The 12,975-nt window shown below is 46.6% G+C and overlaps 6 protein-coding genes across 6 annotated transcripts; 4 read left to right on the plus strand and 2 right to left on the minus strand.

Annotated features, from left to right (window-relative positions):
- FOXG_22832 (uncharacterized protein) lies at positions 1–1,751 on the plus strand (the record flags this gene model as incomplete). The annotated part of the gene is made up of 2 exons (XM_018403250.1): positions 1–1,197; positions 1,265–1,751. Coding segments are annotated over 2 exons (1,483 nt in total), but the record flags the coding sequence as incomplete, so codon positions are not given.
- A 188-nt stretch (positions 1,752–1,939) lies between these two features.
- FOXG_17515 (uncharacterized protein) lies at positions 1,940–3,968 on the minus strand. Its single transcript, XM_018397524.1, has 4 exons — positions 3,745–3,968; positions 3,609–3,682; positions 3,013–3,543; positions 1,940–2,953 (listed from the first exon to the last, which is right to left on the minus strand). Exons 1-4 carry the CDS (start codon positions 3,759–3,761, stop codon positions 1,971–1,973), a joined length of 1,605 nt encoding a protein of 534 aa, XP_018258529.1. The 5' UTR covers positions 3,762–3,968; the 3' UTR covers positions 1,940–1,970.
- A 226-nt stretch (positions 3,969–4,194) lies between these two features.
- FOXG_17516 (uncharacterized protein) lies at positions 4,195–6,232 on the plus strand. The gene is made up of 2 exons (XM_018397525.1): positions 4,195–4,479; positions 4,544–6,232. The coding sequence occupies exons 1-2, from the start codon at positions 4,341–4,343 to the stop codon at positions 6,187–6,189; spliced, it is 1,785 nt and encodes a 594-aa protein (XP_018258530.1). The 5' UTR covers positions 4,195–4,340; the 3' UTR covers positions 6,190–6,232.
- On the minus strand, positions 6,113–8,197 carry FOXG_17517 (uncharacterized protein). Its single transcript, XM_018397526.1, has 2 exons — positions 7,887–8,197; positions 6,113–7,822 (listed from the first exon to the last, which is right to left on the minus strand). The coding sequence occupies exons 1-2, from the start codon at positions 8,087–8,089 to the stop codon at positions 6,226–6,228; spliced, it is 1,800 nt and encodes a 599-aa protein (XP_018258531.1). The 5' UTR covers positions 8,090–8,197; the 3' UTR covers positions 6,113–6,225.
- A 277-nt stretch (positions 8,198–8,474) lies between these two features.
- On the plus strand, positions 8,475–10,012 carry FOXG_17518 (uncharacterized protein). Its single transcript, XM_018397527.1, has one exon. It carries the CDS (start codon positions 8,610–8,612, stop codon positions 9,996–9,998), a length of 1,389 nt encoding a protein of 462 aa, XP_018258532.1. The 5' UTR covers positions 8,475–8,609; the 3' UTR covers positions 9,999–10,012.
- A 370-nt stretch (positions 10,013–10,382) lies between these two features.
- Positions 10,383–10,678, plus strand: FOXG_22833 (uncharacterized protein; the record flags this gene model as incomplete). The annotated part of the gene is made up of 2 exons (XM_018403251.1): positions 10,383–10,393; positions 10,519–10,678. The coding sequence occupies 2 exons, from the start codon at positions 10,383–10,385 to the stop codon at positions 10,676–10,678; spliced, it is 171 nt and encodes a 56-aa protein (XP_018258533.1).
- Between the last annotated feature and the right edge of the window lie 2,297 nt (positions 10,679–12,975).

Raw genomic sequence — 12,975 nt, forward strand, 5'->3', positions numbered from 1 at the left:
CATGATGCGCTTGCTCGATCTTGACCTTGAATTAGCAAGATGGCTTATCAACAGGGAGCGGGCTATCGCAGGGTATCCGGCGTTGGTTGGTGCGACACCTGGTTTCAGTACGTCGAGGTTGTTAATGATGCAGTCTCACCGACTGACCGCCGACTTGGCCAGTTTCTCTGAGCATGTCCATACATGGTATCCTCTCTTCTCTGTCGAGTTCTCTGACATATTCTTCTATACTATTGGCAACGTGGGCAGCTCGCCTGTCAATTCATGTCTCGCCATTCTAGTTCTCGCCATAGGTTGCATGGCGGGTAATGGCAATGCTGCTGTTCCTCTCGATAGGAGACCGGAACTTGTGTACATTCACGAGGCCACATCATTCCTCCAAAACGTCTTCTTGGAACATTCTATTCCCGCTCTACAATGCCTCGTTCTCTTTGCGATATACCATTTGCATCTTCTTCAGCCATGCCAGGCACACGATTACATTCTCGCGGCCTCGTCCCGTGTACAAAATATGCTGCGGAGTCGTCAGTACCCCCCAAACTCTGATTCAGGAGAACTCCTCGGCCGTGCTTACTGGACCATCCTCCTCATTGAGAGCGAACTTCTGATCCAACTTGACCTACCTCAAAGCGGGATCTGGGCCTTTAATGACTCTGTTCCTCTGCCATCAGCCAGCACGGTATGGCGTTTCCCGCTCCACCCAACCCAGACAGATACGGCTACTCTTCGATCATCGTCACACTTCTCATCGATACCGAGCAACGCTCCTGCTGATAACACTCTTGTGTACTTTGTTGCTGAAATAGCAATGCGCCGTATGCTTCAGCGCTGTACTACATCTGTGAGGAGGTCTGCCGCCGGGGGTCTACGATACGCCCCAGTTATTGCGACTGAGCTAGAGTTGCATCTTCACGAGTGGTACGATTACCTTCCACCACTATTACGATTTCCCAAAAGCCTGGATAATAGGGATCATGGAGCTTTACATCCGAACGCACAATTTTTACAAGCTCAGTTCTTCGCCTGTAAAGCCTCCATCTACTGGCCCGCCGTGTACCAATCCATTGAGCTTGGCGAGATTAGCGATGAGTTATCCCAGTACTGTGCCAAATATTTCAAAGCTTACATCACATTCATCTCTGCGGCTGCATCCACTTTGAAGAGCTGCCGGGTCAATAGTTGGACCTTAGCTACAAGGTGCGTGTTTTTCGGCTTGATCTTCTGTGTGCTAGTTGCCTCTATACTAACCCGATTCCTTTCAAAGTATCTTTATCATAACCATGGCGGCCCTGAGAGCAATAATACTTCCATCTTTCGATAAAGAGTTCAACAGTGATGAGCTACGCAACAGCTTTACTCGAGCCATTCAAGTCTTTACAGATATAAGCCCTCATAGCCCTTCATTGGCTGCTTTAAGGCATATATTGGACGAACGTGTGGCTGTTATGCGAAAAGAGACTGCTGGTCACAGTGATCATTCAATACTGAGCTACAGAAAAAGGGGATCGAGCAATGGCAACTCACGGAAAAATTGTCATACCATACCATAGTAGCGGAACGATATGCTCCGCACAAGTGAAAGCAATTGTCCACCTAGTAGTTCATGCTTGCATTGTCGGCAGAAGCTCTCAGAAGACGGGAAACGGCCCTGGCTCCTGCTAGAGTCCGTGCAGACTCCGAGGTAATCGGCATTGGTATTATGCTGTCTGCGAGTTAGAGACATTGAAGGGTGCCGTCGCTCAGGGTTAGGGTTACTTCTTAACTTAATTTACTTTTTATTAATAAATACCTCTTATAAGGTAGTATTAATCTTAATAGCCCTTATAGTATTTATTAGCTTAAGTGGTAAAGGTTTATTACTAAGATAGGCCTTAGTAAATTTAATAAACTCTCTAATAAGCACTATTTTAAAGTATTTATAATAATGCATAAGTACCTTATAAATATTATTATTAATATCCCCTTAAGTACTAAGCTCTCTCTACTATAACTACGCCTTTAGATGTCTTTGTATCAGTCAAAACAGTCTCTAGACCATCAGACCTTGCAACAGTCTCTTTAAACTTCCTAGGAGGGACGTTCATTGCATAAAGCTCGTCCATCTTCTCAAATGAAAGACCTTTGGTTTCGGGGAACAACCACCAGCCGCCGAAACCGGCGATCAATCCAGTAGCCAAGAATATAAACCCGACCTTTCCGCCCAGGTCTCCGGCGTCGGGATTAATCATATACGGGACTGTAAACTGCATGATCAGACCCCATACCGAGTTAGTGATGGTGATGAAGCCTTGGGTCGCCGCTCTGAGCCGCATGGTTGCAATTTCCGACGCCAGGACAAATCCCGTGGCGCCGATGGAGAGCTGATAGATCAGCGCCCAAACATACAGCATGCCCACGATGCCCCAGCTTGCCCTTTTCGTATCGGGAATGCATCCCAGGATTCCCATGATCAGTAGCATCAAGCAGAGTACGAACTGGGGACCGACAATGAGAAATCGACGACCAAATATCTCTGTGAGGGGAAACGCGGCAGTGCTAGCGACAAGCATAACAACATATAAAGCGATCGAGGCGCCAAAATAGTCTTTGACGCCGATGAGTTCAAGGAAGTATGTAGCGTAGCCGATTACAAAGGTTGCTCCAATCATTTGTTGGGCTGAGGCAGCAAAAATAGCAGTAAAAGTACGCTTGCGGTTAAGTTTGTTGAAGCATTCTGTTTCCGCTTGTACGTTGATGCCCAAGATTCTCTTTGGAGGTGTGTTGTCAACGTTACCATGCAGGTCGTTGGTGAGTCGAATTTCTTCCTCGATGCGTCTGACTTCTATATCGTAGTATTCGGTATCGTTGAAACCATATATACGGCGGAGTGCTTTCTTAGCATCGCCTACTCGGCCACGTCTGATAAGCCAATAGGGGGACTCGGGGAAGAAAGGCCAGGATATGGTTAAGATGACTGTAGTATAGGGCTCTGCATTAGTGACTAGAAATCGCGGGAAGACAGATACAACGTACGAGGGAAAATGTACATAGCCACGACAGGAAGCCACCATTGCCATTTGCCAGAAATGTGACTGCTCCCCTGGCTTACAATGACGATAGCAAACTGGCCGAAGACGATACTAGTATTGAAGAAGCACAGAAAGAAGCCACGGAGCTCGGGACGGCAAGTCTCGCCAATCCATAGAGGCGAGATGGTGAACATCATACCGATCGCGATACCGTTGACACCCCGTCCTGCCAGATGCATCCTCCAGTCTGGAGCAAGTTGTTGGAGAAGGACCCCAGCAACTGAGATGATAGATGCTGCCAAAATGCCCCATTTTCGACCGAACCGTTCGAGTAACGGCGCAAAGATAAAGGTAGCGACGATTTCGGTAGCGGGGGCGATGGAGTTCCAGGCGGAGAGATAGTGAGCCGGAATGAGGTAGGTACCGTCCGACTTGAGCACTCCGAACTTTTCCCTAAATTCAGGCAAAGCAGCGAGCTGACCACCGGCCACGATGTCAAACCCTTGCATGACAACGCCAGTCGAGATCAGCAGAGCTGTTTGCTGTTGTGAGCTGATGGAAACAGACGACAGGCAGCTGCGAGTAAAGGGCTTAACTTACCCCAAAGGGCAAACCGCGACTGCGACCTAAGGATCTTCCATTTGTTGTCTGGATCGACAACGGAATAATCCACTCTGCGGTGCAATAGTCAGTGGCCGGCTGAGATTTCTCAGTGGAACGATCAAGACGCGCTTACCCATGAATTAGGGTCATTGCAACTTTGACGTGTTGAAGTTGAAGTATTGAGGTAATATTAGGCAGAAAGGGCTTGCTCCTGTACTGAGTGACTGTAGACCAAGTCGACCTTTGCCAGGTCCGACATGGAATACTTATAGCCCTGCCAGCTGAGTTGTCTAATCGATCCGGGGTTAGTGCATCCAGACAGTTGGATTGTCTGATGATCCGGGGTATGGGGTAAGGTTGCCAATGCAAATGCAAGCGAAGCCAGGGGCTTGGGGTGGAGAACTACCTCCGCCTTATGTTTCCATACGGAATTACGTAGAGATTAGAGTTAACATTGTCACGTGTCTGTCAAGTTACATCGTTCCACTTGTAAATTTCTCCAAGCTTCGCGGAGCTCAAGATAGCTCCGCGATGTGCCCCACAGCTAGGGAATGCCGATGTCCCCATCAAAATCAGTCGAGGGGGTTTAGCGCAACACGAAGATACGCTGACCACGCCCCGCTCGAATCGACATCTATAACTAAGTTGACTAGGCTTCAGTTTCCCAGTAGTATCGGCATCCTCAACTTGATAGCGAAACAACCTATAGGCTTGACGCGGATTAGTCAGATGGCGTACCAGTTACAACAGACCTGGAAAAGTGGCTTCGAACGGCCTAGAATCCATTTTACGGCAAGCAGCTGGATCAACGATCCTTGTGCTCCGGGATACGACCCATGGACCAATACCTACCATGTATTCTACCAATGTAGGTATCTACCTTTTTAGACGTGCCACCTGAGTTGTTTGCGCTAAATAGCATGATCTGGCAGGCAACCCATCGAGCTGCGAATGGGGTAACATGTCCTGGGGCCATCTGGTGTCTAGGGATTTATTGACATGGACACCAGCTCCGGTTTCACCAGTTCTTGTCCCAGACCAGATCTATGACTCTGAAGGCGTCTTCACTGGGTGCTGGGTTCCTGCCACTAACGCCAACGACAGGACACTGAGGGTTGCTTATTCCTGTGTGAAGCATCTGCCATTTCACTGGAGCACCCCACCATACCCACGTCATGCAGCCGGTTTAGCACTGGCAACCTCCCGCGATGGAGGTATCACTTGGGAAAAGTCTCCTCGCAATCCAATATTGCCTGGTGAGCCAGACAGCTTGAACATCACTGGCTTCCGCGACCCTTACGTGACGGCTCCGCTGTCCATCCACCACAGTGACCCGGCAAAGCTTTACGGGCTGATCAGTGGTGGGATACAGGATCTAGGTCCTACAACCTTTCTCTATGAGATATCCCAAGAAAATCTTGAGCATTGGAAGTATCTCAATCCTCTTGTGGATGTTCCGCTCCGATACCAACCGTCAGATACGTGGAGTGGCAACTACGGCATCAACTGGGAGTGCACCAATTTGGTGACGCTTTGCGCAGGTGATGTTTCACGCCACTTCCTTATCATCGGAGCTGAAGGTGATGTTGAAAAGGAGCACGTGAAGAAGGACAATGGACCCTCGGGAGTTCCTTCACGTACCATAAGGACCCAGCTGTGGATGTCAGGTCATCTCACCACGAATGATGAGGGCATCATTAAATTTCGATACGAACACGGTGGCTTTCTAGATAATGGACCGTATTACGCCGCGAACTCGTTCTGGGATCCCATCGGCAACCGCCGCATTGTGCACGGCTGGATCCCAGAAGAAGACATCACCGCAGACGCTGCTAAAGCAAAGGGTTGGAATGGCTCTCTCGCAATTCTACGGGAGGTTTTCCTCCTTCGGATTCCCAATGTCAAAGGGACTTGCCGCAGCAAACTCTCCGAAATATATCCCTTTGAGCGCCTAGCGGAACCGGACGGTTCTACTACCGTTTTGACTCTAGGTGTAAGGCCTATCAGAGAGATGGCGAGGCACAGGGAGACTAGTGCCAGGATAACAGAGCTGGAATCTACTGTCATGCTGCCTGGGCCAGATACTGCAGCTTCCCGAATAATTGCTCGCACACAGTCACCAAGCTGGGAGCTGGAGGCGGAAATTGCCGTCCATCCCGGATGCCAATCCGTTGGTTTCCATCTTCGTCACAGTAACGATCTTTCGATTCGTACGACTCTTACATTCTGTATTGCTAAAGAGACCATTCTCATTGAACGGAAAGCTTCCAATGACGATCAAACAATTAATAAATGCCCAGATGCCGGACCCTTTACGCTACTGGCGCTGACGCGGCCGGATGCGGGAGATGAAGTGATATGGGAGAAGCTTAGAATTCGCATCTTCTCAGACGGGGATATTCTCGAAATCTTCGCCAACGACCGCTTCGCGTTGGCCACTATGGTGTATTCCGAAAACTACGGCCCAGACATGGGTGGAATCACTGCGTTCGCTACCGGAGAGATCAACAGTGCTTCATTTGAAACCGTAAAGGTTTGGGATGGCTTAGATGTCAAATACATTGTGAGAGAAACCTGAACTACTGTATAATTGCACCAATTTACATATTGTTCATTAAGACCTACTTATCTCTTCCCCAAGCCAAAGCTGGAACTCTGTCAGTCGCCGATTTAGCGTACTTTCCATCAATATCAATGACGGACTGGCCTCGATAATCCGTTTATCGACAGACAACGTAGATTTCAAACACGCAATAAGATGAGACCAATCCACCACGCAATTAACTCGAATGCAACGAGTTTGTGACGCCTTTATAACTGCAAGCGATGACATGAAGATAGTTGAATAAAGCGTCCAGCGATTGACGATACAGTTTTGAATAGAAATCAAGATACTAGGCATCAACTGGGTATACGCACTAAAGAATCTTTCGCAATGTTGAAAAACTTCAGGAGTCGCTGTACCATCTTGGATACTCTGGTAAATCGCTGGCCAATATATCGATAGTTTGCAGCAGTAATACTGGACCCGGAGGAAGATGCTAAGAGGCTCAGCATATAGTAAGTTGTCGTTATCCGCGAGATTGTTGACTTGGAGCTTCTGAAAGCGAACGACATGTGGCAAATAGTCATACCATTCATCGAGTTGGAGCTCAAGCTCTAAAGCGATACTGGGAGCATAAACTACCTCGCCATGAGAACTCTTGCGGATAGCTGTATTGCAACGGTGCAACATTCGTCTCATGGAGATTTCAGCGAGGAAGAACGACTGCGTTCTGTCATTCTGAGGTATCTCAGCGGCAGACATAATGCTGCCCGCTGGTGAAGTGTTCGTGCTTTCAGGCGATCCTGTATCAATATCGAATTGCCATGCACGGCGGCTATTGGGCAAGGCTACTTTATCGTCTTGGTTCCAGATACCGCTTTCCACAACGTCAAGCTGAACACGAAGCTCACTCTCGAGGAGAAGGATCGCCCAATAGGCTCTTATAGCTTGTTGGTAAGGTTCACCGGCGCTTGCTCCCACGTGCTTGAGTAGATTCTGCACCTTGAAGGACGCCATCATGGTGTAGTCGTATGCCTGGCTCGGCTTAGAAACACAACAGTGGTAAATGCCTAGCAAGAACAGACACTGGACGCTCTCGATGCTCTTGTCGGTAAGTACCACAGGCAACGAGGCCATGGCGACTTCCAAGTAGAGCTCACTGCTGTTTTCAGAACCAGAGCCTCCTAATTGATAGTCCCGCTGGGCAAGAGCGCCAACTGCGGCCACCAGCAGTCCCAGACATGACTCGGGACCCGGCGTCAGAGTTCCTGAGATGATGCTAAGATAGCGTGTTGAAAAGCCAGGGTGTAGTATTGGGTACCAAATGTGGATATGTCTGGAGAAGGCAGCGAGAGCCATAAGGGCATGTTGTTGTTGAATGAGGTGCATCCTCGATGAGTGGCCTGACCATACGGGCGGAACATTTCTCTCGAGCCTCGCAATCTCCTCAGCAAAACCAGGGCCAAGACCAAGGATGGCCATGACGCACTCGGTTCCGAGCAATTGGAAAGGTAGTTTCTCCTCGCCAGTGAAGACATGGCATCCCTGGCTGGGGTCCACCAATACTCCGTGGGGAACAATGGTAGGCTGTTGGGTAGCGTCCAAGGGCAGTTTCCCAACGATGTAGTCCAGCCGCTCGTGTATTGCCGCGAGTTCTGCCTCGACTCTATCGGCACAGGTTAGCACCCATCAGGCGAGTGATTTAATGCTAAATTGATGATTGAAGTTACCTATTTGGAGGGACCGGTATGCTCTGCTCGTATTGGCACTTGAGTCCGCGGATACGACAATAGCCGCACCCCGGCTTCTGGCTGTCACATCGGGTTCTTCTCGCCCGGCAAGCAGTGCACGCGGTGGTCGTCCGAGTCCGCGTCTTCCTTCGCGACGCCGGCGGGCTGCTTCCAGATTGGGATCCAGCGTGCGGGTCTGACATGTTGAAATATAGTATAATGCCCGACGTCCGCGACAGAACCTGGGGAGGGTAAAGATCGGGAGGACTTTTTATCTCCGCGATGAACGACCAAGGACGAATGATGGAAGCGGAAAATCGCTGAAACCTTAGCACCTCACCATTTCGCGGAGGTAAACCTAACCCCGCGATATCACTCCACATCAAGGCACGGACCCTCTATCTCAAAATGTCATTGGCCAAACCATTCCCTCTCGACACTAGCAGCTTTCCTACGCGTCGCGGTGGCATTCCGAAAGCATAGGTCAGCAAAAGCTTCAATCCCGATTCCTCGGGCATAGTTGTCAGAATGTTGGCCAGCGGCGGCACTGAAGGGCTCGTTGACTGGGTTCACTCCATGGAAAGTAACCCACTATCGTCATCAGGATGAAGGTATATATGTCCCCTTGGAATCAACGGTCTTCACCCCAACTCATCACTTCAACTCACAAGGTTCTTCTACTTTACACACAAGCAATAACTATTCTTAGTGCCCCCTATCATCATGGCCAATCCCATTTCCTCTCTCCAAGGTGGCATCCTTAACAATGTTGCAAAGTTGAAAACGGCGCGCACTGCCCGTGTTTCCAGCTGGGATCACAGTGGTCTCAACGAAGATGCTTGGGTCATTCAGCCAGGTGAGACGGCTGTCTTGGCAGACCTCGAGGGCCCTGGTACTATCACCCACTTGTGGTTTGTCCAGACTTGCCGCCGCATCGTGGGACCTGGTCTCATCCCATACTCCAAGTCGGGTGTTGCCATGATGGAGGTGCACAACGCTCTCGGCCTCAACTATGAAGTCAGTGATCCGGATTACTACCGGAAAGTTATTATCAAGATGTACTGGGACGATTCCGAGACCCCAAACGTCCTAGCCCCCATCGGCGATTTCTTCTGCCTTGGCCACTCCATGGCAGCCAACTTCCAATCACTCCCCTTCACGGTTTCTGTCAAGCCGTCTGAAGAAAAGAAGTTTGGTGGTGCTGCTGCTTTCAACTGTTATCTGCCAATGCCCTTCAATAAGCGGGCTCGCATCGAAATCGAGAATCAGAACGATGAGGCCTACTTCCAATACTTCTATATAGACTACGAGCTTTTCCCCGAGCCTCTGAGTAAGGATACACTCTTCTTTCATTCACACTGGCGACGTGAGAATCCTACCAACGGCTGGGCTCCGGAAAGCATTCAGACCAACAGCCTGGAGACTCAGGTTCCGAATCTTGACGGCAAAGGCAACTATGTCATCCTGGAGACGGAGGGTGCTGGGCAATACATAGGCTGCAACCACAGTGTTGCCCACTTCCAGGGAACCTGGTGGGGTGAGGGCGACGACATGATCTTCATCGACGACGACACCTGGCCCCCGTCGATGCACGGTACTGGCGGCGAAGACTATTTCACCCAAGGCTGGGGCATGCAGAAGAATGCTTACCCTTTCTGTGGCACTATAATCCACGAGGAGGATGTTCCCAACCACCAGGTCAGCTATCGATGGCACCTTGCGGATCCCGTCCGTTTCAGCAAGAAGATTCGTGTCACAATGGAGTCTGGGCACGCGAACCATCTTCGGGATGACTGGTCTACGACCGCGTACTGGTACCAGACTTTACCAGGACCCAAGCTATCTATTCAGCCAGTGGAAGAGCGAATCCCCCGCAAGCCAGACTTTCCAGCTGGCAAGCGTCCGGAACCGCCCAACACGGAATCTCTGGACCCCAAGAGAAAGGCTATGATTCAGCAACACCAGGACCGAATGGAGGCTTTTGTGCAAGACAGGAACCAGTGGCTTGAAAGAAGGGCCAAGGCTACTCAGGAACGTTCAAAGAAGAACATCGAGCATGCAAAGGACATTCGCACACGCTTCTATGAAAGTGTTAAAGGGGATAATATGTAAAAACTATAGAAGTAGTTAAAATAGTCATAAGAAATGACTTTAATTATTAAAGTAGTAAAAAATAGAAAGTAAAAATTCTATAGTGTTTTGCACCTAGCCATAAGGTTAGCAAGGCCCTGGCTGCGGAACATCGCGTAGTCCCGGCCATTTTCGGTCAAATCGCCGATGATCAGCAATTACTACTCCATAAACACGATAAGAACCTAGAGACGCGGGTGGAAAAACAAGCTTAATGTGATAAATTAATACCTCGATGCGGAGAAGTTCAGTGTATCTTCGCCCAACTTTAAATACTGTTTCCTCGACGTTCCTCGCAATCAACTCCCCCCTTTTCTTAATTCACTTTGCTGTTTGTCTTTCTTTGTTAACCAAGCTGAAACATGCATGTATTCAAAGTCGGAGTTACGGGCCTTGTTGCCATGACTGGGATGGTAACGTCATCCTATGTCGACTCGTTATCCGAAAATGCAAAAGAACTCTTGACTATGAATATGGAGTGGACTAATACGTGCTACTATAGAAACGCTGGGTATCTTTATGACTTCAGTGGTGCTGGGGCTCTTGGGCATGAGAATAGACGTTCTGCCCGGTATGCATTTGGCCTCCTGGCCCGTAACAACGCCAAGGACGTTACAGAAGCTGAGAAGATCATCAAAAGTATTCTTCACGGGCAGTATTAAAACCCTGTCGATGAGCGGTACGTACAGCCTTCATCAACGTAAGGCAATTGACTAGAAGTACAGCACATACCAGAAACATTCCAAAGAACCTATAGCTGGGTCGGATGCATACCGCGATATTGATAATTATTGGGATCCAGATTGGCGTGGTCTTGCCAGCACGACTTTGATCGTTATTTTGGAAGAATTCCCGAAACTCATCAGAAGTCAGTGCAACAGCTATTGCTTGAATCGCTGCACAATGCAACCAAAGGCGACGAGTATCGGTTTGGTAATTTGGATCTCAACAAGGATAACCTGTATCCGGCACATAGCAACCCGGTAAGTGAGGAGAAGTGTCCGGCTTGGAATTAGTGCTGACTTACTGCCCCCAAAGGCTGTCATACGCGCATTCATATCAACGCTGGACCGGTAGGTATCTGAAAGAGACAAATATGGCGAGGAGTGGTGGATTAGTTCATGTCTCCTAGTTATCTCTACTAGCTAATATAGAGGTAAGTAGAGATTCCTTTCTGGGCTTGAATCAAATAACCATCTCTATCATAAATATTTTAATCCTTTAGCTCAGACTTATCACTTTACGTATTTTTATTAGCAAACTCTTACTAGGATTAGTCAATGCCGACGTTAATACCGGCGACCTCTAGCTCAGACTAGTCATTACCAATCTCAGAGTCATTATTGATGCTTATATCGCCAGCGTTTGGTTAGTAGACCAAGCTGTTTTGTCCTCGCGAATCGGGTCATTCGAATCACTAAACCAGGATATGTCAGTTTCAGCTTCGGAAAATCCGATGTATATAAACCCAGTTGTCCTAACTCGTATCAGTAGAGTAGCAATACGATTGCTTCTCGTGTATCCACGCTAATGCTTACCCCGACTTCTTTTATCTGGGGAAATAATCATGGCGTCTAGTATTACCCTGCTATATTAGAAGATAAACTTTAGTGCTTCCTTAGCCTTTATTTGAAAATTCTGGGGTTAGACTGGAGTAGTGATCTTTCTCTTATGCCAGTAATCCGGACATCCCGGGCTAATAGACATAAACAAGCTACTAAGCAGACAAGCTGTGGTAAGGTTGATATTAACTAAACAACCGCATTGACTTTACCATAATATGCAGACTCCTACCCCTGCCTCTCTTTTTACCACTCCTCTATTTACCACATACAATGACCTGTCTTACCTTATATTATAATGGCAGATAGAGATAAAGCCTCTATCTCTTATAATAAGATGCAACTAACTACAGAGCTAAGCATTCTACTACTACTTAAGGAAGAGCCAGCTAGGGCCTATGAGGTATAATAGAAAACACTTATAGTTGTATTTACTTTATTTATAGCTAATTATTTTATTATTATAGCTAATATAATATATTTTACTTTTTAAGCCTTATCTTTCCTTATAATAATTAAATTTACTTACATAGCTTAAGTATAAACTAATATTATTATTTACCTCTGAGTCTAAGGCCTAGAAGACTCTGGATTATAGGCATAGATTTTACATACTAACCACTTAGTAACTCTGATATTTAGGCTATTCCTAATAAGTTCTTAGTATATACGTCTAAAGTTAATATATATTAGGGCCCCTTAAGTAACTAATTTAATAAGAAATAATTTATACTTTATAAGTAAATGCTTTAAATACGTAAGTGCGTTTTTATATTATATAATTAAAAATTACTTATCTTATAATACTTATATACTTTAAATAAAATAATAAAAAGTCTAATAAAATATATTTAAAAATAAGATATTCTTAGGAGAATTAATATACTTTTTTTAATTTTAAGTAAGGTTTTTATAAGGCTTTAAAAAACTAAATTTAAAATATATAAGTTAAATAAAGCACTTTCTTATCTAAAATACTTATTTCTTAAATATATTAGCTAATGATAAAATTAATAATATAACTCCACCCTTTTTACTACTTATAAAATATTTTAATATTAAGTAGTAATACTAAATTAATTATATATAATTAAAAATAAAATTTATCTTAAAAATATTAATTTTATATTTTTAATTAAGTATTAAAAAGATTAAGAATATTATTAAAGAATAGCTATCATATTATATGGTAGGAATTAGACTAAGTTAAATTAGGTATTAGCCTTAAAGGACGAGGCAAAAGACAAGATAGGCGCCACGCGTTGCTAGTGGATTTTCAACTAGGGAAAGCAGCTACCAGTGCCTCGGGGGGGGACTTGGTCCGATGGAAGCGTAGTAACAGTGTCCGGAGCCGCAAAACTGGGAAGGTCGTCCGATGTTCCGAAAAAGGGAAAGCT

The sequence above is a fragment of the Fusarium oxysporum genome, genomic scaffold (genome assembly GCF_000149955.1).
Source record: "Fusarium oxysporum f. sp. lycopersici 4287 supercont2.52 genomic scaffold, whole genome shotgun sequence".
NCBI lineage: Eukaryota > Fungi > Ascomycota > Sordariomycetes > Hypocreales > Nectriaceae > Fusarium > Fusarium oxysporum.

Excerpts from the sequence above, each read along its gene's own strand:
- FOXG_17515 (XM_018397524.1), bottom strand. Across the intron at positions 3,544-3,608 it reads GTCGCGGTTTGCCCTTTGGG|CTCTGCTGATCTCGACTGGC; the intron begins GTAAGTTAAGCC and ends AACAGCAAACAG. Across the intron at positions 2,954-3,012 it reads GGCTATGTACATTTTCCCTC|TCATCTTAACCATATCCTGG; the intron begins GTACGTTGTATC and ends CCTATACTACAG.
- FOXG_17516 (XM_018397525.1), top strand. The coding sequence starts at position 4,341 with ATGGCGTACCAGTTACAACAGACCTGGAAAAGTGGCTTCGAACGGCCT. Across the intron at positions 4,480-4,543 it reads CTACCATGTATTCTACCAAT|GCAACCCATCGAGCTGCGAA; the intron begins GTAGGTATCTAC and ends ATGATCTGGCAG.
- FOXG_17517 (XM_018397526.1), bottom strand. The coding sequence starts at position 8,089 with ATGTCAGACCCGCACGCTGGATCCCAATCTGGAAGCAGCCCGCCGGCG. Across the intron at positions 7,823-7,886 it reads ATACCGGTCCCTCCAAATAG|AGTCGAGGCAGAACTCGCGG; the intron begins GTAACTTCAATC and ends CTGTGCCGATAG.
- FOXG_17518 (XM_018397527.1), top strand. The coding sequence starts at position 8,610 with ATGGCCAATCCCATTTCCTCTCTCCAAGGTGGCATCCTTAACAATGTT.